Genomic DNA, 26,410 nt, shown 5'->3' with positions numbered 1-26,410 from the left:
AAGTGGTTCTTGATTTCTTTCTTTCTTTCTTTCTTTTTGTTAGCAACATGATGCATGTCCAATTGGTCACTAAGATGTTTTCTTCTGTCTACTATTATTCCCACAGCAAGCGCGGCGCAGTAATAAAATGGCGGTCCGGATGGCGTTTCCGATTCTCTCTCCATTTGCCTTCTTTGTCTTCAGGTTACGTGTCTTCATTCTTCCCTAGGAGACTACGTGGATCTTAGTCCCGCATGGGCTGACAATTGACTCCGCTTGTTGGGGAGGGGTTGATTCATGGGATTTGGTAAGGCGAGGTATGCGCCGGTGAACCTGGCTCCCCTGGAGATTACGGCGCTGGAAGCAGCATGCGACGGCCTTCAACTGTCGACAACTACTAGGTACGCATTAACTACCTCCTACCTAACTAAGGTACTAGGTACTACTAGTGAGGTACTTAGAGGCCCGTTGACGTGGGAAGGAACCAATGAGGGCGGCAGCAATGGGGGTTGCTTTATCTTATCGGGGAGAGTGACTCAGTCCGGCCAGCAAAAGATTTGTCGCCGAAATCGCCCCTCGATTTCCGCCCCGCCGAGAGCCTTTTAAAATTCCCTTCCTCCCCCATACTTTTCCTCGCGCTTAGTCAATTCTCTCCTCCATTCTCTTCTCCTGATTGACCTTGCACTCAATTGCTCGTGGTCAAAATGTGTGGTATCTTCGCGTGTCATCAGTATGTCTCTGTCATCTTCTCTTCCCTCTACTCCCCGCGTCCAGGGCCCTCCGTGGGCTTGCTTTTGCCCCGCGGACGTGCTCCGGCCGGTTTCGCCCCATGCAGTCATTTACTAATTGTGCTCGACAGTCACCCTGATGTGCAAAAGTTCAAGCCTACGGCTTTGCGCATGGCCAAGGCGTAAGTGTTCTATTCGGATTTTCCGTGTTCTAGGGAAATTGAAACTGACGGTTGGGGTTTTGCAGTGTGCGCCATCGTGGACCCGACTGGAGTGAGTCACCGGCATAGTGCGATGGACTTGATCTTGCCGGATAGCTTCTAACGCAACCATAACAGGCGGCAACTTTGTCTCTGAAGGAACCAGTGAGTCCTTTCAATGCTTGTTTCGTCATTACATGCTAATTCGTGCAGTCCTCGCCCACGAGCGTCTGAGTATCGTCGGTGTCGGTACGTAACCTGCCAAGCTTCCCACATCCGGAATTTCCTTGCTGAACAAAAAAAAGACTCCGGTGCCCAGCCCCTGGTCAACGATGATGGCTCCCTGGCTCTGGCCGTCAATGGCGAAATCTACAACCACCGTATCATTCGGAAGACCCTGAAGACCCCTTACAACTACAAGACGCATTCGGATTGCGAAGTCGTCATCCCGCTGGTATGTGGAGAGGCGTCCTTTCATGACGGAGAATCTCAATCTGACCAGATTAGTATATGGAACATGGCCTCGACGCCCCCAAGTACCTCGATGGAATGTTCTCCTGGGTCCTCTATGACAAGAACCAGGACCGTGTGGTCGCCGCTCGTGACCCCATCGGTATCACCAGCTTCTACATCGGCTGGTCCTCCGAGACCCCCGGCGCTGTCTTCTTCGCCTCGGAGTTGAAGTCTCTGCACCCTGTCTGCGACAAGATCCAGGCCTTCCCTCCGGGTCATGTCTACGACTCTAAGACCGGTGAGATGACCCGGTACTTCCAGCCTAAGTGGTGGGATCCCACCAACGTCCCCTCGACACCCGTCGACTACAAGATTCTTCGTCACAGCCTCGAGAAGTCCGTCCGTAAGCGTCTGATGGCTGAGGTCCCCTACGGTGTGCTGCTGTCTGGTGGTCTCGACTCCAGCCTGGTTGCGTCTATCGCTCAGCGTGAGACTCTGCGCATGCAGGCCGCTGCCAAGGAGGCGATCCAGAACCAGACCGGTACTTCCGATCTGGTTGGTATTGACGACTCCAACGAGCTGTCCACGGTCACCACCTTCCAGCAGCTGCACTCCTTTTCCATTGGTCTGCCCGGTGCTCCCGACACGGAGGCGGCTCTCGAAGTGGCCCGTTTCCTCGGCACCAAGCACTACGCCTTCACTTTCACCATTGAGGATGGTCTCAACGCTCTGTCCGATGTCATCTACCATCTGGAGACGTATGATGTCACCACCATCCGTGCTTCCACCCCTATGTACCTCCTGAGCCGTAAGATCAAGGCGATGGGCGTCAAGATGGTTTTGAGTGGTGAGGGTAGCGACGAGATCTTCGGTGGCTACCTCTACTTCCACGCTGCCCCCAACCGGGAGGAGTTCCACCGCGAGACTGTGCGTCGTGTCAAGAACCTGCACCTGGCTGACTGCCTCCGTGCCAACAAGTCCACCTCTGCCTGGGGTCTCGAGGCCCGTGTGCCCTTCCTCGACAAGGAGTTCCTCGAGGTGTCCATGGGCGTTGACCCCAAGGATAAGATGATCACGGGCGACCGCATTGAGAAGTACATCCTGCGCAAGGCCTTCGACACCAGCGACGAGCCGGATGTCGCTCCCTACCTCCCGGACAAGATCCTCTGGCGTCAGAAGGAGCAGTTCAGCGACGGTGTTGGCTACAGCTGGATTGATGGCCTCAAGGACGAGGCGGAGCGTCAGGTCACGGATGAGATGATGAAGAACCCCAAGCCCGAGTGGGGCAACGACATCCCCGACACCAAGGAAGCGTATGTTCTATGCCTGATTGAGGAATTGACGGATGAAACTGACCGTGAGCAGGTACTGGTACCGTATGATGTTCGACGAGCACTTCCCCCCTTACTGCGCGTCCACTGTCGAGCGTTGGGTGCCGACGTGGTCCAAGCAGACCGATCCCAGTGGCAGGTAAGCTGGAGTTGTCTGTGCTCGCTGGTGGAGAAGCAGAGGCTAACATCTACTCGCAGAGCCATCTCGACCCACAAGGCCAAGTACGATACCGCCGCGTAAATATTCTTCCTTCGTTTCTGTTCTGTTTCTTCTGGGGGATATTTGTATTTTGCGAATCTTCTGTCGGATTTTTGGTATAGAAGCATGCATAGATTTTTACCAGAGATACTCAATGGGGCGCAAAAAGCGAATTTCCTACCAACGATGTGTCTGGGCTTGATGTCTGTTAGCTATTGGACTATTGGTTGTTTGGTATCGTCGGGATGATAAAAGCAAAGATGGCCCTGATGGATGTGAGATGTATACTCCATATAAAATGAAGACTGTTATGATCCCATAAAACTGTGTACTCTTAGATGTATGCTGTAGGTTGCCTGAATGCCCTGGCAGCAATGATATCACGGGACTTAGCGGCTTTTACCGGCAGCCGAGCACCGGCCAATGAGGAGGGCTGCCTTTTCCCGTGGCTTCCCCATTGTTTTCCACTTCTCAACATCCTCTCTTCCTCTTCCTCTTCTTCTCCCCTCCATCATCCCTTATTTTCCATCACCTTAACCTCTCCATCTCCACGTCTCTTTCCGCGAGTCTCCCTCGTCTTCCACTTCTCCAACATGTCTGCTCCTGCTGCTTTCTCCGACATCGCCAAGGCGGCCAACGATGTACGATATTCTGCTTCGTGTCGCTGTCTCCGTTCAGCTGGGACAGCTCCCGGGAACTCGAGTTTTCATGCTAATTCGTGTCTGCGCAATAGCTCCTGAACAAGGATTTCTACCACGCCAGCGCTGGTATATATTCGGCCTCATTTGTCAATTGTGTTGTTTTGCGCGCACCGCGCTAACCAGCTTTCTCTTCTAGCCAACCTTGAGGTCAAGTCCAAGGCTCCCAATGGCGTCACCTTCACCGTGAAGGGCAAGTCTGCCCACGAGGGTCCCATCTCCGGCAACGTAAGTTGAATCCTTGCACCTAGTCGATCTCTTACGCCGGCCTTGCTAATTCGTCCCGTCTTTAGCTCGAGGCCAAATATGTCGACCAGCCTACTGGTACGCGCCCCAAACACCGCCAACATGTCTTGCGCAAACCACCAGACCCCAATGATCCCCGCTTGCGCGAGTCGGGGCACATGGTTTTTCTCACCTGTGCCCATACCGTGTCCAAGCTTGTTAGAATTCACGTCATCTCCCGGATTTGCGAACATGCAGTCATGCTAATGTTATGTCCTTGGTCAGGCCTTACCCTTACCCAGGCTTGGACTACCGCCAACGCCCTCGACACCAAGCTCGAGCTCGACAACAACATTGCCAAGGGCCTCAAGGCTGAGATCCTCACCCAGTACCTCCCGGCTAAGCAGTCCAAGGGTGCCAAGCTCAACCTCTACTTCAAGCAGCCCAACCTCAACGCCCGTGCCTTCTTTGACCTCCTGAACGGTCCCTCCGCCAACTTCGACGCTGTCCTCGGTCACGAGGGCTTCCTCGTCGGTGCTGAGGGTGGCTACGACGTCCAGAAGGCTGCCATCACCAAGTACTCGGCTGCCGTTGGCTACAGCGTTCCCCAGTACACTGCTGCCATCACTGCCGGCAACAACCTGACCGTCTTCTCGGCCAGCTACTACCACCGCGTCAACGCTCAGGTTGAGGCCGGTGCCAAGGCCACCTGGGACTCCAAGGCCGGCAACTCCGTTGGCCTTGAGGTCGCCAGCAAGTACCGCCTGGACCCCTCTTCCTTCGCCAAGGTATGTTGATGAAATCTTCGGGGCTGCAGAGCGCTCAAACTGATGCATTTTCCCTTTCTACAGGCCAAGATCAACGACCGTGGTATTGCCGCTCTGGCCTACAACGTCCTCCTCCGCCCTGGTGTGACTCTCGGCCTTGGTGCTTCCTTCGATACCCAGAACCTCAACCAGGCTGCCCACAAGGTTGGCGCCAGCTTCACCTTTGAGGCTTAAGATTCTCGTACGCAACGCTGCCCACCAGTCGATGTCCCGTAGTTGGTGTCAGACAGGGGTTCCCGGATGATAGAGTTGATTCTGGAACATCTCCTGACTTGGTCTTTGTATACTTGCTCTGAACGAGGATGCACATACGGATGCGCGGACGTCGACGTGGACAGGGATACTTAATAATTCATGTATCGTACCTGCGAATGGTTACTGTATATCAATCAATACATTTCCTTTGTTGTGAAGGTCTATCCTATGGTATATACAGAGTAGTACATGGATCTGCGGAATATAATGGCTACTCCTCCTTCCGCACCGATTTCGGCTTGGTTGGTTTACTGTTTTGTTCGCCCGGCCAGCGGTAGAACCCAGTCAGGGCGACGGCGCCCGCCAACATGCCGCAGACGACGATAAAGCGCAAGGCAAAGTCCCCTCGCGTGCCGATATACTGGTCATTCAGGGCCGATCCCATGGCGCGGGAGCGCCGTTCCTCGCGGCGCGCATCCTCAGCCGACTGTGTGCGGTAATGACCGCGCGCATTGAAATGATGGATAGGATTGCGGTCAATAAACGAGGTCGGGTCGTCCTCTGCACGATTTCCGGCGCTCCTCCCCGCCGCACCACCAGCGGCATGCGCGCCCGCCCCCGGCGGCGGCTTCCGCGCCCCAAACCCGCCATGGGCGTAGAAACTCGGCGGCGGTCCACGGAACGGCCCCCGGCGTTTACTCAGGCCGCTGGCGGGGCGGGAACCGGCGTACGAGGCGCCCTTGTGGTGGACGCCAGCGCTGTAGCTGCTGTGGCTGCCCATGGGGTGCTGGCCCGGGGTGGCGGTGCTGTGGGTGGACGAGGCGGACATGTGGTGGGCGAGGATGCCATGGTCGCGGTCGTAGGTGGCGCGTTTCGTGTGGTTGCCGAGGACATTGTAGGCGGAGGAGATGCGGGCAAAGCGTTGCGAGGCGCTGGGGTCGTCGCGGTTGCGGTCTGGGTGGTGGCGGAGGGAGAGGGCGTAGAATTTCCTATCGATCGTTTCAGTTAGAGGGTGTGTCCTGCATGGGGGGATGAGGGGGGAGAAGGACTTTTTGATCTCGGCCTGCGAGGCGGTTATGGGCACTTCGAGGATCTCGTAGTAGTTCGGTTCGCGGGTTGAACGGTGGCGCGTGGAGGTGAAGGTGCGGTGCGCATGGAGAGGATTGAGGAGTTGTGGTTTTGAGGTGAAGGGCGGAGGTGGTCTCCTCATGCGGGGAAATGGCATGCCTTGTGGAAGGGGGGTCGCATTGACAGCTGGAGTGTTGGTATGAGGTAGAAGTAGAAAGAGAAGTGGTGAGTGAGGATGAACGAAGTATGGAGAGATTGTATCGGAGGTGCGTCATCGGTCGGTGGGAGACACCTGACTAGCGTTGATCGGAGTTCCGCTCAGGATGTGCTTTCAGTATTGAATACCTCTCCATTCGATGACTGTTTTATGTCTACATTTAGTGACCAGGTGAATTCTTGTAAATCTTGTATACTAACCTCGTCTGATACCTTTGTCCACCAACGTCTTGGCACAGCCGCAAGATTACCTACTCCGTACTTGATCCCCTCATTTTTTTACCCGCCACAACTTCCGCCTCTTCTCTCCACCACCACCGCACCACTCTTGTCCTCACCATGGCTGCTCAGGCTAGCGAGGATCTCAAGAAGCTCGACCGTATGCTCCATTCCACCTCCACTACTCACTACTGCCCGATCTCCCGCTGATTAGATAACAGTGAACGGCCAGGCCGGCGACTCAAAGGCCGCCGCCGCCACCGCGGGTCAAGCTGAAGCCGGAGAGGCGGAGGATGATTCAGACGACGACGAGGTCGACGGAAACGCTGCCCCCGAGGGAGCCGCCAGCGGAGGTGGGTAGCCCTTCGTCCACAAGAGCGGAAAACGGACTAACCCTTACCCAGCGGCCAAGAAGAAGAAGAAGCGCAAGCCGAAGAAGAAGAAGAAGGGTGGCGCCAAGGTGCAGAGCTCGCCGCCGCGCGTGCCCATCTCGCAGCTTTTCCCCAACAACCAGTACCCGGAGGGCGAGATCGTCGAGTACAAGAACGAGAACTCGTACCGCACCACCAACGAGGAGAAGCGCTACCTCGACCGCATGAACAATGACTTCCTGCAGGAGTACCGCCAGGGTGCCGAGGTGCATCGCCAGGTGCGCCAGTATGCGCAGAAGAACATCAAGCCTGGCCAGACCCTCACCGAGATCGCCGAGGGCATCGAGGACGCCGTCCGCGCGCTGACCGGCCACCAGGGTCTGGAGGAGGGCGACAACCTCAAGGGCGGCATGGGCTTCCCCTGTGGTCTGAGTATCAACCACTGCGCCGCCCATTACACCCCCAACGCCGGCAACAAGATGGTTCTGCAGCAGGGCGACGTGATGAAGGTCGACTTTGGTGCACACCTCAACGGCCGGATTGTCGACAGTGCCTTTACTATGGCTTTTGACCCGGTGTATGATCCGCTTTTGGAGGCTGTCAAGGATGCCACCAACACCGGTATTCGCGAAGCCGGAATCGATGTCCGCATGAGCGATATCGGTGCTGCCATCCAGGAGACCATGGAGAGCTACGAAGTCGAAATCAACGGGCAGATGCACCCCGTCAAGTGCATTCGAAACCTCAACGGTCACAACATCGACCAGCATGTTATTCATGGCGGCAAGAGTGTCCCCATCGTGAAGGGTGGGGACCAGACGAAGATGGAGGAGGGCGAAGTGTTCGCCATTGAGACTTTCGGTAGTACCGGAAAGGGTTATGTGCGAGAGGATGTACGTCTACCATGTGGACTTTCTTGATCTAGATGAGCATACTGACAACGACAGATGGAAACCTCCCACTATGCGTTAGTACCGAACGCTACCCCGGTGCCGCTGCGACTGTCGTCGGCGAAGAACTTGTTGAATGTGATCAACAAGAACTTTGGAACTCTTCCGTTTTGTCGTCGGTATCTTGACCGGTTGGGCCAGGACAAGTATCTCCTTGGAGTAAGTGGAGTGGGATCGAGTTGAGCCAGGCTTCGTACTAACGCTCTCCAGTTGAACAACCTGGTGTCGTCTGGCATTGTCCAGGACTACCCGCCTCTCTGCGATATCAAGGGCTCCTATACCGCCCAGTTTGAACATGTAAGAATGATTGATCGACCGCTTGCGTTTGCGTTCTATATACTGACTGTGACAGACGATCGTCCTCCGTCCTACCGTGAAGGAAGTGATCAGTCGTGGCGACGATTACTGATGAGAGAAACACTGGCATTTCATATAACAAGCCATACCATCTAGAAATAAAGCACTTTCTTAGCAATGACATGACATTTCATACTTCGATACTTGTAGGACATTGGCGTAGTGAACGGACCATGTGAGCCACCGGGTCGCCCCACGTGGAAAACATCCACTCCGGCTCACGTTGTTAACCATCCCATTTCCCTCTCTCTCTCCGTCTCTTTTCCACTTCCTCCTTTTCTTCTCTCTCCTCAATCCATGGCGTAGGATCCCAATCCTTCTCCCTTCATCCCATCCCCTCTACGTCCCCGTCATGTCCTCCGCCGTCGAAACAACCGGTCTCCCGCACCTCCGCGTGTCCGCCGCAAAGTCCCAGGAACAAACCCCGTCGACCAGGATTCCTCCTGCGGAAGTCTCGGCCGTGGAAGACCAGTTTTTCTGGACATACACCGAGGAGCCGCATCGGTCAAGACGACAGGCAATCATCAAGGCCCATCCGGAGGTAACCGCCATCTTTTCTCGACACCCGGTCCCGCATGTTGACACATCCCCCGAATCCAGGTCACCAAGCTTTGCGGCCCTGAACCCTTGACCAAGTATGTGGTACTCGGTGTCGTCTCCCTGCAGATATGCTGCGCATACCTCCTGCGAAACACCTCCATGCTGGACTGGCGCTTCATCGCCACGGCCTACGTGATCGGAGCCACCGCCAACCAGAATATCTTCCTGGCCATCCACGAGATCTCCCATAACCTCGCCTTTCGCTCTCCCTTGGCCAACCGTCTCCTGGCCATCTTCGCCAATCTCCCCATCGGGTTGCCCTATAGTGCCGCCTTCCGGGTACGCCTCAAACCCCTTCCCCATATTCAGAACTGAAAGACTAACAGAGACTGCCAGCCCTACCACCTCACGCACCACAAATCCCTCGGCGTCGCCGGCCTCGACACCGACCTCCCCACCGCCGTCGAAGCCTTCCTCCTCGACTCCCTCCTCGGCAAGGCCTTCTTCTGCACCTTCCAGATCCTCTTCTACGCCCTGCGCCCCATGTTCGTCTACAGCCCGCCCTTCACCCCCATCCACGCCCTCAACCTCCTCGTCCAATTCTCCTTCGACTACGCCCTTACGCGCCTGAGCGGCGACTCCCTCCAGCCGCTCCTCTACCTCCTCCTGAGCTCCTTCCTCGCCGGCTCCCTGCACCCCTGCGCCGGCCACTTCATCGCAGAACACTACTTCTTCTCGCGCGTCGACCACGGCACCGAGCCCATCGCCGAACAAAACAACCCCAAGAAGACGGAGAAGAAGACAGACCACCCGCTGGACGCCCTCCCGCCCCCGGAGACATACTCGTACTACGGCCCGCTCAATTTCTTCACCTACAACGTCGGCCTGCACAACGAGCACCACGATTTCCCCGCCGTCCCATGGACGCGTCTGCACGAGCTGCACCGCATCGCGGCTGAGTTCTACGAGCCCCTGCCGTGCCATCGCAGCTGGGTCTGGGTTATCTGGACGTTCATTCTGGACAAGAATGTCGGGCTGTGGTGTCGGGTGAAGCGTGCGCAGGGCGGCCGCATCGTCGGCGGGGGCGGAGCTGATAAGAATCGGAATGGACGCGCGGGCGAGGGCATCTCGGCGGAGTCGGCTGGTCCGGAGGAGTCGGGTGAGGGGTGGAAGGAGAGTGAGATTCAGTGTTGATCTACGCTGGTGTTAGGTCTGTTTATTATGTACGCCCTGTCTAGACATGATATCCCGCTCTTCATTTTGTTTCGGGTTGGCTTTGTTTGCGTATGATCATGTTTATGCCTGGTGTATATATGTGTGCATATCAATTGAGTCGGTTTGTACCTAGGTATGGAACGGGAGACCCCATGTAGGATACAAGGCCTAATTAACTGTGTACAGTGAACACATCTAACAACTGTCGGGGCAAGGCCAGATAACTTCGCCACATATACATCTTTACACTCATCGTACTGTTGGTGCTAGTGCGAAACCACTGCGTCCATTGAGCCATTTCATAACTGGAAAGGAAGAGAAAATGAAGAAGAAAAGGTGACAAAACTGAAGTGGTGGAGGGGAAGTAGAAGGTAAGTCAAGACGGGAGTAAGGCATTAGATGCTGATGCTAACGAAACAAATCGGACAAGAAGCATTCCCGAAGAAGATACAGGCAATAAGGTGAACAAAAATAATAGTGACAAGGGTAACAAAGTTAATAAAAGAAAAGGGAAATGGGGAGGGAAAAAAAATGAAATGTAAGGTAAACCCTCCGTTTAGAAAAGGAAGTACGCAATCAGGAAACTTAGCAGACACAAGCCAGCGACAATCTGCACCGGAACACCGGCCTCGGCAGACTGAGTCTGCTGCTGCTGCACGACAGCACCGCCCGATTTCTCGGTCTCGCCACCAATCTTGCGCTGTCTCAGGCCCTGGTCTGCGAGCCGGTCCTTGAGATTTTGGATCTGGGTCTTGGCTTCGGAGAGCTGCGACTTCAGCTCGTCCACGGAAGAGCTGGCAGATGTGGTGGGGACGTCGGCGGTCTGTCGGGTAGAAGATTCCCGCTTGGGCTTCTCTTGGAAATCAGGCGGTGGGATTGGTGACGTGTCGTTGGCTTTGCTGGAGGCACCGACGGCAGGCGTCTGGTAGTTAGCGTTGGGGGAGGTGTACGCCGGAGGCTCGTCGTCGGCAATGTTCTGTGAATCGCAATAGGATCGCAGGTCAGTTGCTGGTGCTGGTGTGTTGCCATGGGGCCTATGGGGAACGTACCGCGCCATTCGTCTCAGCCCCTTGCTCCGCAACCGGGGAGTCTCCGGCGGGCAACCAGTTCACACGAATCTTGCGCTCCTGGATGGCGGACTTTGATGATTTTTCGAACTAGGGGTTGTTAGTGATGAGGGATATGGAGCGATCGTTTTCGCGAGGGCGTACAATTGAAGTGACGTTTGCGAACTCCATGTCGCGGGTGACGGCAACGGTCTGGACCAGGAACTTGTCCTTGCACTTGGCGTCAGGGGCGGGCTCTTCCTTCATAGCTTGCAGTAGAACTTCATAGACGATCAGTTAGTTATAGCGATAAAAGGATAATGCAATAGGCAGGTAGAACTCACCTTGGACATCGACCGTCTTTCCGGGCTCTATCCGTCCGGAGTTCGGTCGGACACAGTAGCTGATGAGAGTTAGCACCTGTCCATGTTGGAGATCAGGGCGGGAGTAGCGCATACTGTTTGGGAGCTGTCGTTTTGACCTAGTAGAGAAGGACTGTTAGTATGCGAATACTGGTTCGAAGGGAGATGTCGATGTCGCACATACCTTGAAGACGACGGGTTCGGAGTTCTCATTATTGAGGTGGAGGATCTGGCAGACTTCACGGTTGAAGGGCCCTGATAGCAGTCAGTAATGTTAGATGCAGCTGTGTAAATGCAGACATCATCGGAAAAGCTCACTCTTGAAGGACAACTCGGGAGGGTCGAGGACGATAGACATGGTGGGCGCAGGACGAGGGAGAAGGTATGGGCCGCGCGGTCACGAAAAGGGACGAGATGCGAAAGACGAGGAGTTTAGAAGAAAGAGACGGGATGAGAGTCAATATAGAGGGACTAGCGCTGAGGAGGAGGTTCAAGCGGACAGGCGACAAGGCGGCGGGCGGAAAGGAGGGAGTGAAGATGATAATAATATCCAACTACCTGGAGTGGTGATGATCGAGCCGCTGATTACTTATTGCTTAGTTTGGCTTTCCGGGGGGCTGCTGACTCATCATGGCATCACGCGGTTGCCTGGCCCTTTTTGGATCACTGCAAACGATCAGAGAAAACGTGTGGTCGGTTGAGAATAGAATGCGGAATTCTTGACGCACAGCTTCCATTCCGCAACTGTCAACCATGCTGTCTACCGATCTGGGCTGGTCATTGACGCTCTCGGATTCCGCCGGGTCGACATCCTCGGGTCCTTCAGCATCTCCAGCGATCCGGTGCGAGCTAATCGTCCATACATGTGATGGTGCCATCTTGATGGAGTATTGATTGATTGATATGGAAGGCTGTTGGACCTCATGTCCACAGTTTTTCTTCAGTCCGCTCTCTGAGTCCTCTTCAATTTCAGTCTTCTATTGTAGTCCTTCCTATGGTCGTCGATGATGTTGTAGTTATACAACACTGCCTATTGATCGCCGAACGGCGCTTGGATTTCCGCGCAAGACAGTGGGGGACTAAATCAATGATGATCTTCGACAGAGCCCTATTATTTCTAATAACAAATTCATTTACCCACAGAGTAACTGTCCTCAATCCCCAAGAGTAAGAGTTCTAAACAGTTGTTACCTGGTCTGGAGTAGAAACATCAACGTGGTGACTCGAGTCAACCAATCAGAGCTCAATATTGACAGCACAGAGTCGAATCCCGCCGCAGTCGGTTTCTTTTTGTCTTTGTCCACTCCCTCCCAAGGCGATACGTCACCTGCGGGCTAGCTCCATCTCTCGACCTTCACCCCGACTTGGTTGCTGTGACCTTAGCCATCACACACCCTGGACACCATCCACGAATCATCTGGATATTCCCTTTGCATTTACCAACTGCGATTCTCTCCCAGTGCCGGTCCAGCGTCGCTATCCTCACAACAACTACCCCGCCTTTCTCTTTGCGATATCCCCAACTTCCTCACCATACTCCGCACACCCCACACGCTTCACAATGGCCACCTCCGACTTGGATCAACTAATTGAGATGGGATTTGACAAGGAAAGAGCTGAGATTGCGGTGAAAAAGAGCGGCGGTCGTAAGCAACCCCTCAACGTTCTACCAGACCAGCTACTGACAGAGTTCCCTTTACAGTCCAAGGTGCCCTGGAATGGCTCGAACAGTACCAAGACAAGTCTCTCGACGAAATTAAAGCAGAAGCCGCATCGAAGGAGGATGATGATGAACCCCCAGCCCTACAACCCGGCGAGGAAGCCAGAAGCTTGGTCTGCAATGAATGCGGAAAGAAGTTCCGCAGCCAGGCGCAGGCAGAGTTCCACGCCTCCAAGTCGCAACACACTGACTTTTCGGAGTCCACCGAAGAAATCGCTCCCCTGACTGAGGAAGAGAAGAATCAGAAGCTGGAGGAGCTTCGGCAGAAACTCGCCGCAAAACGGGCCGTCCAGTCAGAGCAGGATAAGGTTGACAAGAAGAGAAACGAGGTATGCCTTCCCCTTAGGTACCTTCCGTGCAGATACCTTCGGGGCCGTTTACTGACTGGGCATGTAGGAAATCCGGCGGAAGAACACCAAGGAGTCCCAAGACATCAAGGAGGAGCTCGAGCGCAAGCAGAGAATGAAGGAAGCGGCCAAGAAGAAAGCAGAGAAACAGGCTGACATCGAAGCAAAGAGGCGTGTGAAGGCTAAGATCGAAGCGGACAAGGAAGAGCGACGGCTAAAGGCCGAGAAAGAGAAAGCGGAACGAGCTGGCAAAGCACTTCCCGCTCAACCAGCTTCCACTGGTCCCACCACTTCCGGCCCCGTTTCGTCCAAACCGGCCTCTGCCTATACCGAAACTCGTATGAGGTTCCAGACACCCAAGGGAAACGTCATGAAGACGTTCCCAGTCACTACAACCTTGTTCGAAGTCGCTGCTGCGCTCCAGGAAGAGGGAGTCGAAGTGCAGAGCTTCTTGCAGACGTTCCCAAGAAAAGTGTTTGACGCAGAGTTCTTTGGAGAGTCACTGAAAGATTTAGGACTTATCCCTAGCGCAAGCCTTGTGGTTCAGTAGAACTTCATGATCGGAGCAAGATTGTTGGTTTGGACGTGGCACATTTCCAAGAATAACAACGAAGGTCACTTTTATCGTCATAAGACTGATACCAATTCGGAATCCTACGTATGATTCAGATTGACTGCAATCTGTCAAAGAATTGAGAGAGACTTGACACAAATCCAGCGTATCCAGATATCACTAGAATGGAAGTATTCGGAAATATTCTCGATCGATAGTTTTCATATTTGGAGAGTGTATACGTCACGTGATATCGCGATAAGGGCGTGTCCGCCGCCAACGCGTCTCCAGCTGCCTGAACCTCCTGCTCGACTGCCTATATTCCCCACAACCGGTCGACTATCCACTCTTCCGATGACCCCCATATAGCTCACTTATAATTAGAATTGATTATGCCCGCGTGAGTGAACGATACACCACAATCCCACCCTATCCGCCTACGCGTCTCGAGCTAATCGCGTCATGCCCAGTGTTGGTGACCAGCATCGCGGCGGTGCGGCATGTATCACGATGCCCAATACCAACGGGACCATGGCCGAAAATCCATTTGAAGAGCCCCAGCGCCGCATGAGCGAATATACAGCCCAACAGATCGCCACCCTCCAAGCACGCCTCGACAAGAAGCTTGGCCCGGAGTACATCTCGTCGAGACCCGGCGCTGCTGGTCAGAGAGTCCACTACCTTGCTGCTGACAAGTGTATCAACCTTGCCAATGAAGTTTTTGGGTTCAACGGGTGGTCGAGCTCGATCGTGAACATCCAGATTGATTTTGTACGTCTTGTCCTCTTGCGTGTTGGTGGGTGGATGAGAGATGATGACGCGCATCTAACATTGTTTGTGCTTCTAGGTCGACGAAAACCCGAACACTGGAAAGATTAGCTTGGGACTATCCGTGATCGTTAGGGTTACTCTGAAGGATGGCACATACCACGAAGTATGTTCGGACTACAACAGGGTCCTTCGCCTCGCTTGACGCGCGCTCACACGTCGACAGGACATTGGATACGGCCACATCGAAAACTGTAAAGGCAAAGCTGCAGCCTTTGAGAAGGCCAAGAAAGAAGGCACCACAGATGCGCTCAAGCGTTCTTTGCGAAACTTCGGCAATGTGCTGGGTAACTGCATCTACGACAAGGAATACGTTTCGAAAGTCACAAAAGTCAAGGCTGTGCCGGTATGTGGCTCTACGACGCATCCTCTGTGCGTCTCAGCTGACTGTCATGCCAGGCAAAATGGGACATCAATGAGCTCCACCGGCATCCCGACTTCGCCCCCAAGAAAGAACCCGCTGCGCCTAAACGCGTCCAGGAAGATGACGATCTTCCTCCGCAGCCGGCTGTCACCGCCGGGAAACGCAATCCTAGCGATTCGAGCAACTTCGATGGGGACGGGGAATTCGGAAGTATGATATACCCTGTCTGTTCCAGAGCCACAATCACTGACAACGACCAGGCGATCTCTTCGATGAAGCGGACTTTGGAGTCGCAGAGGACGTAAACCCCGACGAAATTGTCATAGGACCGGACTCTCAAAAACTACAGCAACCGCCCACCCCGTTCAACAACCAAAACACCCACAGAGGCCCCAACAACAACAACCCCCGATTCCCCGCCGGACCTAACGCATCCATCGTAACTCCATCCAAGCCTGAACGATTTCCAAACCCACCACCAGCCGCTAGACAAATCCCTCCGCCCCCACTGAACAATAGACCCAACGCCGCGGCGCCGAACTTCCAGAACGGCCGACCAATGCCTCCCGGCCCAGCAAGGCCCAACCAAGACGCCCCCGCAGCCGGAACCGGGACCGGGACAGCCCAGGTCCCCGTGAAACGCGAACCAGGCCCTCCGCCCACCGACACCCGAGCGACACAGGACATGCTCCCGCCAGGCAGCACGCCGTCGGCCTCATTCTTCTCCGCGCGAGCAGTCGACCTCCTGCGCGACAACCCGCAGGCCGGCGCCGCGCCCCCGTTCGACCCGCACGCGGAGAGCCCGTCGATCCGCAAAACCGCCGGCGTGGACCATACCAAGAGTGTGCCCATCTCCAAACCCATGCTGGCTGGTGTGTCGCCCGCCTCGAACAACACCCGCGACTTTGTCAACCCGTCGAGCGATGTGCATCGCAAGATCGGCGTCCCCGGGGGCGGCGGCATGAACAGCCCACTAAACAGGAATCAGAGTACCTCGTCATACCGGCCGTTGACGCGGCCAAACGTTGATCCCAGGAATCCTGCGTCTGCGATGACCGCGAACCGACCGCCGCAGAACATCAACGGCAAGCGGCCTCCTCTAAACGATGTGACGAATGCTTCGAACCCGGGTGGCAGCGGGCCTGCGGCTCCGGGGGCTGGTGTTGATCCGAAGAGACCGAGAATCAACGAAGGTGTTGCAGCACCCCAGCAGCAGCAACCGCAACAGTAGCGGGAGAGGATTTGGGATTTAAATTGCAGGTCGGGGGAACGGCGTTCGGCGAATGGAACAAACAGAGCATTCGTAATCTTCATTGACGTGCCTCATTTATCAATACATAACAGTTCTTGCATCGGTTAGTTACATCAAGTCTCACAGTTCTAGCTGGCATAAATGGAACCCTCGAGCCCAGTAGCTTTCTTTCCTCCCCTTCCCGGTAGAAGGTGATCGCCAATGAGCGATAGGGTCCGTCTTCCCTCTGGAGGGGGATATTTGACTGACTCAGACGTAGCGGTGTTGGGCTTAGATGCCGCTGGCCTGGGGGGCTCCCACGCTGGCGCATCGGGCTTGAGACGGGGTGCCTTCAGGGCGATGGGGTTGGAAGCATCTCGCTGGGGGGCGGCATGAATGGAGATATTAGATTTGGGATCTCGGGGCATTTGGGTACCTGACTTGACGGGTTGAGGTTTGGCGATTTCAGAGCCAGAGACAGTGGGTTTCGAAGACTTTGGCATGGAGATGCTCCCTGAAGGTACTGAGCTGGGAGCCCTAACCTTGGGAAGCCCACCAGTTGAGACCACTGGCTGCTGAGTGACAGGCTTCTGGCTCTTGGGCTTGGTGGCCTCCGGCTTCGGTTCAAGACGCTTCAGCTCTTCGATCGTGTAGACTTGTCGTGGAGTACGTTTTGGGGGCTTGTTATCGGGCACTTGGAAGTCTAAGCCTCTCAAGTCTTCGTTGTAGGTCTTGGACGGCGATAGTTCGAGGGGAGCGTCAAAGTCCAGCAGAATTCCTGTCTTGATATCGGTGATTGGTTTGGCGGTTGAGGATGCCGTGGATACAGGTACAGTCTGCGCGGGAGCAGCTTGAGAATCAGCTGGAGGAGCAACTGGAGGAGCAACTGGAGGAGCAACTGGAGGAGGAGCTGGGAGAGCAGTAGGAGGAGCAAAGGCTGTAGCTGGGGCCACTACTGCTTTGAGTGTGGGAACCGATCTATCATCATTAGACACTGGTGTTGTCTGCGAACAAGAGTCTAGATTGGTGTAAAGCTGGCGTGCATGCTTCAAAAATTCTTCTGGGGAGCTTATACATTGCGAGAAATCTCCCCTGCAGCAGGGGGATGTGTCAGATGGGCAAGCAGAGAAACTAAAAGACGCACTTACAATGATCTCCTGGTACGGGTAGCCGAAGAGACAGCTCGTCCGCCCTTGTGAGGACATCTCTTGCTGCTGTTATCCCTGCGACCTTCGGTAGCGCCGGGGTTCGCAAGACGTGTAGGGGCGGGAGGACGAGCTCGATGTTGCCCGTCATCAGGAGGCTCTCCGCTCTTCCTTTTGGTTCCCACGTTGAAGACAGATGCATATATGGGTGTCTTCTTCTTCTTGCCTCCTGGTTTGTTCCTTTCGAGGTTATGGCTACCAAGATCGCGGATGGCGGCAGTGAGGTTGGCACGGTGACTCTGTCCGCTGTTGAGACTATCAAGATGTTCCATGTCCTGGGTGTCTCCGATGGTCTGATGTACGTCTGTCTCGCGTGTTAGTCTTCCCTCGTGGCGAGGGCGGGAATGGAGGCTTACTGTTCCAGCGATCGAGTTTGGACACATTCTCTGCAGCGAGACGTTGGGCCGCTGATCCCTGTTGATGAGTCCATCTCTTCGCCTCGATGTCCTGTATGTGCGTTGTGGCACGGGGGCCTCTGGACTCCACGGTTGAGATGTGTTCGCGTCTACGGCTTCCAAGGTCAGCCAATTGCATTCTTGTCAGACGCTCCATCACCTCTGGGTCCATTTTGGACGCAGGGACGGTTGGAGACGATGGAGGAGAAGGCATCATGGTGAGTGGATGAAATAGGAAGCGGTAAGAGTGGGAATTGAAGTAGATGAAGGGAGGGAAGAGAAAGACAGAGAGAGAGGAGAGAGGGAAAGAAAACAAGTGAGAGAGAGAAATAAACAGAAAGTCACGCGCCGAGAGTAGCAGGTTGCTGGTTTGGTCTTTTTGCAACAAACGCTCGTCTCGGCGGAACAGGAAAGAATTCGTGCTCTCAAATTAGTTGGTTGGTCCATATTGATATAGAGTACATTGGTGTATAGAGTACAGCATAACGGAAACCCCTGTGAAGACAAGTTCCTGAGGATAAACATATGTACATCTAATAACTACAAGTTCGACAAGTCTAGTCTATCAGATAGAAAGGAATGAATAGAACATAAGAAGGGGAGCCTTTCACTCCCTAGGCACTGCAGGTAGCCGGATCACCACCACCTACAGAGAGTTAGCATATGCTATATTGCGTGAGTAGATAGATCAGTCAAATAGACATACCGTTGATCATCTTGACAATGGCCTGCACAAGACTGACCACCATGACAATGATTCCAAAGGCAATGCACGAGTATGCAGGAATCTTGGCTTTCCGGGACGAGTTGCTTAGTTTGATATAGCAAAGCGGAGGGAAAATATACGCCAATGCAGCAGCACTGGTGGCTCCTATAAGTTCAAAGACCGCTCCGAGGTCGCAGGTAACCAAGGCCATGGCCATCGCGGTTATAACAAGCGCTGATGTGAAGATGAGATGTCGGCTCATGTTGAAAGGTTCGTCCGGGAAGTAATACGTGGTCATGACTTCCCGACATACGAACGCCTCCAGCGGTAAGGTGGTGAGCATGTTCAGCCCGAAACAACTACCACAGTCAGTCTGACGTTCCCACTTGGTACTTTCCCATGGCAAACTTACAATCGTGCAATATTGACAAGCACATTATCAGACGGGAAGTTGTTGAGCACGTTACCTTGAGTCTGAGACCCAAAGAACAGAAACCCGGAGATGGCCATCGTCAAGCACATTAAAAGTGAGACGCCGGTGGAATAATGCGTCACCGTCGCAAACCGATCCAGGGTTGGTTTCTTAAGAGAGCCATAGATGAGTAGGCTATTGTGATCTTCAACATAGTTAGTATTTCGAGACAGGCAGATGCAATAACTTAATACGTACGACAAACAAATGCTATGCTTCTATATCAGCACTCGATTCAAACTTGCATTCCGTGAAAAGGCGGATACATACCAAAAGATATCACCCCGACCGCCTGGAAGAAGCCAGAGTTGACCAACAAAAGGCTCTTCACTTCCCCTCGGGATTCAGGTGGCACACGGAATCCTTGTGTAATTACGGCGACCACAATCACCAGCATACTGATGAGAGCCAAGGTGGAGGCTTTGGCCAACTACTCCACTGTTAGTCGGGAGGGAAGGCAAACCGCACAGGAGATCGAGTCGAACCTTGGCGATGTCCCGGTAGAGGGACAATGGATACGAGATGGTCAGCACCAGGAGGACAATTATGGCCCGTCTGTCGGTCAGGAGCCAGAGGAACGACATGTCACGAAGGGACGGGAAGAGAGAGCTTAGGACATGTGGTATAGTATCGCCGACGATTATACAGAACGCTATCATGCCACCGAACGCAAAGGCCCACTGCGCAAGGGAGATAGCGATGAGACCCTTTCTCCCAAAGCAATGCTGCATCGTTGCTTGGAAGGAGTCCGCGCCGCTCAATTTCGAGTTCACAACTATTAAACGGATAGTCCAGTCCACGGCAACGGTAAGTCCCACGAGGAGGACGATGCCCATCATCATGCCGGCCTGCCGAAGCGCATACGGCTGTCCAATTATACCTGCGCCGATAATGCTATTGGCCATGTTCATAAATGCCATGCGCATTCCGCTCCTGGGCCGGGCATTCTCTAGATGGTCCTCGGGGAAGAAGTCGTCGGACGTCGCAAGGGTCACACTGGGCGCTTCTATGTCTGTCAGGAGCGGAATTGACTGCCCACCACTCCTTTCGGAGCGATTTCTTCCCATCTCCGCATAGTCTTCCTCCTCCAACCAGGATGAGTCCTCGGATAGCCGGACAGGGTCACCCGAACGGCGACCGTCTTCCGAATCCTCCTCAATGTCAAATCGGACACGGTTGGTCGTACGAGGGCGACGTTGCCCATCGGGAAGGGGTTGCACTAGAGCGGATTGGTGGTGCGCTCCATTGGTAGTCGCCATGGGGGAGGTCGGGGGTGGAGCTGGACTAGCGGGATGATGTTGTTGATGCTGGTTTACGGCGTGCTCTTGGGGATATTCAGTGCCGGGAGAGTCTGAAAGTAACGACTGTGACTCTGGCTCACCATGGCCATTCTGGCCAGCCAGGAGAGAATGGTGTTCCTCATCCCTGGGCATTGCTGAGAGTGTGATTGCGCCGGAGCGATCATGCTGATGATGCGGTGTCAGGTAACCACGACGGGCTGGCACGTGACGGCGCTTATCGATAAACGGGGGTCAATCAACATCAACAATCAGCCTTCTCGATTCGATCAGACCTAAGAATTTGGAGCAGGTATAACGCCGAGGAGATATGCGACTATTTCCTCTTGTTGTTGGTGTATGGGACAGGCCTAATATTGCCGAACCAGTCGCCACGGCGTATAGTAGATGACATTAACATGACGATTCAATAAGTAGCGGGGATTGATGGACTCCGAGTCTCCGACAATATGTCAAGTGGGTAGTTAGTTAGCGAGTGAGTGTTATGACAACGACATGTTCGTATTCGTTTATACCTACTTCGTATGTAGGCTTTATTGAGTCTGTTATAGATCTATTTCAGGACTTCGGGCATGGTCCATGGGATATATATAGATACAGGCATATATATAGATCTGAAATTTCTCAACCTGTATTGGTCGCGAATCTGCTTGGGGCGTTGTATGCGGACCCTGTTTTAAGTGTAACAGACCCTCGAGACTAGGCAGGCTACTAGGTAGTTACATAGTGACCCACTGAGACACCATCGGTCATCATCCGCTAGGAATTGAAGATCAACGACGTCAAGGGTAATTCGCCCGACACCGAGGTAACAGGGTCCTATGCTGATCGACACCCCGGAGACCCGGCGCCCCTCAGACGGGCCACATGTACATATACGAATGTCTCAGCCAAGCCGGCGTCCACAAGAATAGATTGACCGATTCGACCGGTCTTCAGGCAACTACCAAAACTGGAGCTCTTGGTGGCGTCAAGGGATGATCGTGGTCCCAGTCAGATGAGGGTCGCATGGTATCAGCAGTCCAGAGTATAAATACCACCAGCATCTCACCTTCTGATCCCCCCCAGACCATCACCATCACCAAATCTGTTGACAACCGGTTCACCGCAACAATGAAGATCTCTCTTGCTCTTTCCACCGCTCTGCTTGCGCTCAGCGCCAACGCATTTGACAAGAACCAACGTATGTTGCTGCATTCCTCAAATCCAGAGACACACACTGACAAAAGTGGAAGCCTGGGGCAAGCGTGACTACCCCTGCGTCAACGTCTTCCAGGGAATCCCTGAGAACTCGACCGTCTCCCCGGGATCCAAGATCACGCTGCAGTTCAACCGGGCCAGCACCACTCTCTGCGACGATAGCTTGGCCCAGTACCCTGGAAGCCCCTATTCCATCTGGTTGTACAACAACCCGGTCCGGAACCTCGACATGATCCATTTCGATAAGGAGATCAAGATCGCCGATGGTATTCCCGAGAAGGATGGCACTGTGACTTTCACGATCCCGAGGAACGTGTCCGCTGTCAAGGATGACTCTGTCTGGTATCTGCGCCTCAGTACCTCTCTGGCCACTGCGCCTCAGGTGAGCTGATCCCGAGTCTTTGGTTGCACCACACGAACTGACACTAGTAGATGCCGACCATTTTCAACGCTGCTGGACCTTTTGCCATTCGGTAAATGTGCGTGTGGTAGATGAAGGTGCGAGTTTATAATTTTACAGGAATATTTTGGAATAGGTTTACATCAGCTCGTTCCTTACAAAAGTGCTGGTTTGCTGTACATTATTTGCCCAATGGTACAATCACCAGTGACATTTATATCGCAATTGTGGTAATCTTCAGGAACAAAATTGGAAGACTTCTGATATCAGTAGAAATAAAATGCATTGTCGTGGTATCTATTCAATGCGTATGTTTGGTGTGCGAGGGACAACAGACAGAATGGGAAAGACCACCAGCGCCATCCCCTTATATATTTTCAGTAGCCCCTCTACGCCACTGAATGCACCTATTCCACCACGACACGGATTTTGCAAGGATGAACAGTTCAGCTACGGTATATACAGTCGACCTCGGAGAAGAAAACCATTTCTCCTCTAGCTCAGATTTACTTCTAACTCTGCGTGCTTCCACCCAAGTGCTTCTCTCACCAGACGACGCAAGCTGTAGAGACGCAACAGGCCTGAAAAAAGCACTTATAGCTCGAGCAATATGGGTCGACCAACCTGCAGAACTGAAACTGGTTCTTCGCATCATTGCGGATCCGAGTTTGAGCCATCCACTTCCACCCTCCGTCTCAGCCATAGAGGAGAGTCTCTGCAGATCCAAGGTACACACCACACGCTCCTGGGGCGATTCTTGCTTATACCGAATTCAGGCATGGATGGAATTAGGTCTCGTCCCTCTTTTCGAAAGCCGCGACGTACACGGCGGCCGTACCGAACCTACCTTGTTCCAGTTACGCCTTGGGCTACGCAGAAGTCTACAATCGCATTTACCGAGGAAACCTCTGAGACTACCTACTGCGATACGGAGAATCGCATCTGAAGCCGGCCCCCCGCCTGGTATCTCTGTCGTGCAATTATCAGCTCTCCATGTGTCGCTTGAATACCGTCGAACAAACCCCTTGTCCTTGCCACACCAGGGTTTCCCAGTTTGCGACAGCCCATATCTTTACACAGAGTTTCGGCATATCGGGCCGAATTCGATAACGCCCACATGTCATACACGAAGCAGAAAAGAGGAAGCAGCCAGTAGGTCTGCATGGGCAACTAGCCTTGCAGGCTGTGAACCGTCATTCCTAGATAGACTATGCTATATGGACGAAGGGAATATCCACCACGCTAGGCTCCTAGACGACTCATCAACTGCATTGCTCCCAACTGAGCCAATCATTCAATGTGGAGAGTTTATCTCACTGTTTAGTTGTGGCTTCAAGACCCTCTTTGCTGGATCATCCGGTGGAGAATCCAGGTCTCTACGATCTTTATCCCATGTAGCCCCTCAGATATTCAGCTTGGGCTACCGCGAGGTCAGTATACCAATGGTCACGATCTAAACTGTGACTGACGACACCAGGCCATGAACAACCGCGCACAGTTTATACCGCCAATCTCCAGATCTATCGCCTCCATTCTCAAGACAACAAACGATGCATCCCTGCGAGATAAAGCCAAATTGCTTGGAGCGCAAGTCTCTACATCTGGAACAGATTCCCCTGCACAGGAATGGGAAGCGCAAAGACTCACGATACAACGCTCCCTCTGGCGCATTGCCCAGAAGCAACTTTACAAACCCGGCTCATCACGGAATTTGTGCCTTGTGGATCCTGCTCCCGGAAGGGGGTCTATCATGCAACCATCGGACGACATTTTGTTCTCCGAAAGCTGCTCTGACGGAACACCCGGTGGTGATGATGACCATGACAGCCTAGAGTACTACTTTGGAGCCGACGATGAGGCACTCAGCTTTTACGGGATGGACGATGAAGGATCTATCATCTGCATGAAGGAGGATATCTCAGAAGACTCAGATGAAATATTATGCCACTCTGAAATCGATGATAATGCTCCAGAGGATCTAGCCCTATTTGTGCTTGAAGACCAGGAAACCTTTGCATCTATGCATGATCTGATGATGTCACGTCTGGGCGCGGAAGATATTCTTCAACCCTTGAGCGATGGGTTTAGTGATGAAAGCGTCGAAGATATGCTCTGTGACGGAATTTAGGTACTATCTCTTGTATAGATGTATATAGCAGACAATTCGTTGCTGAATGGGGCGGAAACCGTGCGTTGCTTCAACAACTCCCCGTTGTCTCAGGAAAGATCTTGTTTGATGATGATCACAGATCCAAGGAATTCTAGACTACCTAGAGGAAATGAGAATGACTGCTAGTAGTAACAATGAAGTATACACCCAGATCGTTCGAACAGCAAGCCTGTATGGTTCCTGACAGAAAACCCCATATTCAGGTAGTGATAGTAAGAAACTCCGCACGCCATGCAGCCCTGGCATCTATAATAATGTCTACCGTCCCATTAAACGCCTCAGAATGCCCCAATACTCCAATAAACTCCGGTACCCGATACTGTGTCATGAATCACCAGTGAGGAATGTGGCCACCACTGTGATACAGGAGAATGTTGCATAAGGACCTAGACGGATGCGTGGAAGTTTTCATAGGCTACCAAGTCCGCATCCTTCGGCTCCAGGTCCTCGTACTTCCCTGACGGTTGCCATGAAGCTGCGTTCACAGCAAGGGCTCGATGAGCAAGTTTGGAAGCGTCAAACGCATCGATATACTCCAGATCCAAGACTCGCGACTTTGGGCACGCGTACTTGAGATACTCGTTGATGACATCGTCGTGCTTCCAGCCTTGGAGCTTCCGGAAACAAGCGATCACACATCCCGTACGATGCTATAGAAGAAAGATTAGTATGAGCGACAGGGGGACTGGATGGAGAGTGCACTTACTTTTCCCTTGTTGCAGTGGACCAAGATGGGGTGGTTGGCCTTGTTGAGAATGATTTCGAGGATCTCGTTCATGGTCTGTTGTGAAGTTTTGATGGCAGGGTCCTTGTTTGGGAGGACCTTTATACAGAAATGATTGATCCCATTGTCTCTGAGGATATTTGTGTAGTTGGGGATCGTGTAGGGTTCTTCCACCAGGGTGCTGGATGCATTGTTAGCGACAACTCGCACAGAATGAAGAGGAATACTTACAGAACCGATCGCAGATTCAACGTTTTTAGCGAGGGAAGATGCCAAACGCTTGGAAAACCACTGCGATATACACCCCTGACAACCTCTCCGAAATTGGGAGGAGGAATGAATTCCGGCCCCACCGGTTGGCTCTTAAGGCGCTCTTTCTCTGCAGACGCGTCAGTATTGGACCACAACACGTGAATGTATACAAAAAAGGTTAAGAAAGCACAGATTGAAACAACTTACCAGCTTGATCTTCGTATACAGGATTGGGGTTGGTTTGGGTGAGGGGAATGGCCATTGAGATATCCGTCATAGGATAGACTGCAGAGGAAAGGCTCGACATCTCGAGAGACGAGCGAAGGCCGATCACTCCACCAAGGACGAGCTGTCGTTCGATTGTCGAGGGTCGGAAGGCGCGGTAGTGTAGTGTAGAGTGAAGGATGGTGGCGAATACGGATCCGATATCCCGTGTACCTTGATATAGAAGAGAGATCGCTTTCTGAGTTCCGGAGAAGGGAGAGGAAAGTCCAGATCACAGAAAGGACGGCTGACAGCGGGATAGCGGACGCTCGAGAGGAGGGATAGACTGGTAAGCCCAGCCCCGAAGGCTCAGGTAGAGGACGAAGGGCGTAGCAGATACATGGTGAAGACTGCCAAGAGCTGCGAGGATGCAGGGGTTTGAAGGGTGGAGGAGGAGCTCTCTGGCAGCTCGCAGGCAGGATCGGATGACGATATAAGAGTGAAGGAGGGCGGTGAGGGTGCGCAACTCTGAGGAGAAGTGCCTACGAGATGTAGGCACCTGTCGTGAATGGAGACAGAGTGAAGTCACTCTGTGGGAGCGGGAAGTCGGAGAATTCCAGGGATCCGACCAGACATAAGGGGAGAAAAAGGACAAAGGTCGGTTTAATGAACCGCCTGGGCGGGAGATTCCCTTAGCACGGTCTCGTATGACAGAGAATCAGCACAGACGTGGATGATCGCGCTAAGGAAGAGTAGTTAATTAGAGAGTACAATAAGAGAGAAAGAAGGGCAGGCAGTCACGCCGTCGGAATTTTTTTTCTGGAGAAGCCCGGAAAGCTCCAGCTTAGGAAAGACAGGAAAGAATGCGATCCATGGTTGTTCCAGGCCCGAACGGACCACACAATAATGATGATGACGCCTCGCCAGATCGCCCCATTCTCGGCCGCGCCCTTGATGATCTCATCCGAGCCTTCTTTTCGATTCCTCTTGTCTTTCTTGTCTTTCGCCGTGACGCCGTTTGTCTGCGGCCAGTCCCACCACGCCGCTGAGCACGACTAGTATGCAGTGGCAAACAAGGAGTCGGATGCGACGGTTAGAGTTATTTGCAACGGTGGCTAGGAACAGGGATCCGGGGTGGTCCCTCTGTACCTCCGAGGACCAA

At 53.5% G+C, this 26,410-nt stretch overlaps 13 protein-coding genes across 13 annotated transcripts; 8 read left to right on the top strand and 5 right to left on the bottom strand.

Moving 5' to 3' along the window:
* Positions 1-683: 683 nt before the first annotated feature.
* On the top strand, positions 684-2,932 carry ATEG_05543 (asparagine synthetase B; the record flags this gene model as incomplete). Its single annotated transcript, XM_001214721.1, has 9 exons — positions 684-709; positions 839-889; positions 955-980; positions 1,046-1,072; positions 1,121-1,156; positions 1,213-1,361; positions 1,415-2,673; positions 2,726-2,830; positions 2,890-2,932. 9 exons carry the CDS (start codon positions 684-686, stop codon positions 2,930-2,932), a joined length of 1,722 nt encoding a protein of 573 aa, XP_001214721.1.
* Positions 2,933-3,483: 551 nt separating this feature from the next.
* ATEG_05542 (porin) lies at positions 3,484-4,814 on the top strand (the record flags this gene model as incomplete). Its single annotated transcript, XM_001214720.1, has 5 exons — positions 3,484-3,531; positions 3,715-3,816; positions 3,882-4,031; positions 4,116-4,601; positions 4,665-4,814. 5 exons carry the CDS (start codon positions 3,484-3,486, stop codon positions 4,812-4,814), a joined length of 936 nt encoding a protein of 311 aa, XP_001214720.1.
* A 292-nt stretch (positions 4,815-5,106) lies between these two features.
* On the bottom strand, positions 5,107-6,060 carry ATEG_05541 (DnaJ domain protein; the record flags this gene model as incomplete). The annotated part of the gene is made up of 2 exons (XM_001214719.1): positions 5,107-5,824; positions 5,885-6,060. 2 exons carry the CDS (start codon positions 6,058-6,060, stop codon positions 5,107-5,109), a joined length of 894 nt encoding a protein of 297 aa, XP_001214719.1.
* A 398-nt stretch (positions 6,061-6,458) lies between these two features.
* On the top strand, positions 6,459-8,068 carry ATEG_05540 (methionine aminopeptidase 2; the record flags this gene model as incomplete). The annotated part of the gene is made up of 6 exons (XM_001214718.1): positions 6,459-6,498; positions 6,560-6,691; positions 6,743-7,602; positions 7,657-7,818; positions 7,870-7,956; positions 8,012-8,068. 6 exons carry the CDS (start codon positions 6,459-6,461, stop codon positions 8,066-8,068), a joined length of 1,338 nt encoding a protein of 445 aa, XP_001214718.1.
* A 300-nt stretch (positions 8,069-8,368) lies between these two features.
* ATEG_05539 (dihydroceramide delta(4)-desaturase) lies at positions 8,369-9,750 on the top strand (the record flags this gene model as incomplete). The annotated part of the gene is made up of 3 exons (XM_001214717.1): positions 8,369-8,557; positions 8,683-8,895; positions 8,953-9,750. 3 exons carry the CDS (start codon positions 8,369-8,371, stop codon positions 9,748-9,750), a joined length of 1,200 nt encoding a protein of 399 aa, XP_001214717.1.
* Positions 9,751-10,327: 577 nt separating this feature from the next.
* Positions 10,328-11,537, bottom strand: ATEG_05538 (putative integral ER membrane protein Scs2; the record flags this gene model as incomplete). Its single annotated transcript, XM_001214716.1, has 7 exons — positions 10,328-10,693; positions 10,821-10,928; positions 10,983-11,098; positions 11,162-11,220; positions 11,276-11,298; positions 11,364-11,434; positions 11,498-11,537. The coding sequence occupies 7 exons, from the start codon at positions 11,535-11,537 to the stop codon at positions 10,328-10,330; spliced, it is 783 nt and encodes a 260-aa protein (XP_001214716.1).
* A 1,203-nt stretch (positions 11,538-12,740) lies between these two features.
* On the top strand, positions 12,741-13,796 carry ATEG_05537 (uncharacterized protein; the record flags this gene model as incomplete). The annotated part of the gene is made up of 3 exons (XM_001214715.1): positions 12,741-12,825; positions 12,882-13,228; positions 13,296-13,796. The coding sequence occupies 3 exons, from the start codon at positions 12,741-12,743 to the stop codon at positions 13,794-13,796; spliced, it is 933 nt and encodes a 310-aa protein (XP_001214715.1).
* Positions 13,797-14,309: 513 nt separating this feature from the next.
* On the top strand, positions 14,310-16,222 carry ATEG_05536 (RAD52 DNA repair protein RADC; the record flags this gene model as incomplete). Its single annotated transcript, XM_001214714.1, has 5 exons — positions 14,310-14,570; positions 14,647-14,733; positions 14,794-14,973; positions 15,027-15,201; positions 15,252-16,222. The coding sequence occupies 5 exons, from the start codon at positions 14,310-14,312 to the stop codon at positions 16,220-16,222; spliced, it is 1,674 nt and encodes a 557-aa protein (XP_001214714.1).
* Positions 16,223-16,371: 149 nt separating this feature from the next.
* Positions 16,372-17,994, bottom strand: ATEG_05535 (uncharacterized protein; the record flags this gene model as incomplete). The annotated part of the gene is made up of 3 exons (XM_001214713.1): positions 16,372-17,200; positions 17,371-17,731; positions 17,784-17,994. 3 exons carry the CDS (start codon positions 17,992-17,994, stop codon positions 16,372-16,374), a joined length of 1,401 nt encoding a protein of 466 aa, XP_001214713.1.
* Positions 17,995-18,436: 442 nt separating this feature from the next.
* ATEG_05534 (putative amino acid transporter) lies at positions 18,437-20,433 on the bottom strand (the record flags this gene model as incomplete). Its single annotated transcript, XM_001214712.1, has 4 exons — positions 18,437-18,468; positions 18,529-18,887; positions 18,941-19,145; positions 19,377-20,433. The coding sequence occupies 4 exons, from the start codon at positions 20,431-20,433 to the stop codon at positions 18,437-18,439; spliced, it is 1,653 nt and encodes a 550-aa protein (XP_001214712.1).
* Positions 20,434-21,411: 978 nt separating this feature from the next.
* On the top strand, positions 21,412-21,975 carry ATEG_05533 (GPI anchored serine-threonine rich family protein; the record flags this gene model as incomplete). Its single annotated transcript, XM_001214711.1, has 3 exons — positions 21,412-21,481; positions 21,528-21,880; positions 21,931-21,975. The coding sequence occupies 3 exons, from the start codon at positions 21,412-21,414 to the stop codon at positions 21,973-21,975; spliced, it is 468 nt and encodes a 155-aa protein (XP_001214711.1).
* Positions 21,976-23,015: 1,040 nt separating this feature from the next.
* On the top strand, positions 23,016-24,026 carry ATEG_05532 (uncharacterized protein; the record flags this gene model as incomplete). Its single annotated transcript, XM_001214710.1, has 3 exons — positions 23,016-23,050; positions 23,106-23,328; positions 23,376-24,026. The coding sequence occupies 3 exons, from the start codon at positions 23,016-23,018 to the stop codon at positions 24,024-24,026; spliced, it is 909 nt and encodes a 302-aa protein (XP_001214710.1).
* A 428-nt stretch (positions 24,027-24,454) lies between these two features.
* yphA (tyrosine phosphatase family protein) lies at positions 24,455-25,351 on the bottom strand (the record flags this gene model as incomplete). The annotated part of the gene is made up of 4 exons (XM_001214709.1): positions 24,455-24,718; positions 24,775-24,973; positions 25,024-25,171; positions 25,252-25,351. 4 exons carry the CDS (start codon positions 25,349-25,351, stop codon positions 24,455-24,457), a joined length of 711 nt encoding a protein of 236 aa, XP_001214709.1.
* Positions 25,352-26,410: the final 1,059 nt, after the last annotated feature.

Source organism: Aspergillus terreus, genomic scaffold, assembly GCF_000149615.1.
Source record: "Aspergillus terreus NIH2624 scaffold_7 genomic scaffold, whole genome shotgun sequence".
NCBI lineage: Eukaryota > Fungi > Ascomycota > Eurotiomycetes > Eurotiales > Aspergillaceae > Aspergillus > Aspergillus terreus.
The sequence above is the reverse complement of the archived record's forward strand: the minus strand, read 5'-3'. Positions and strand labels throughout refer to the sequence as shown.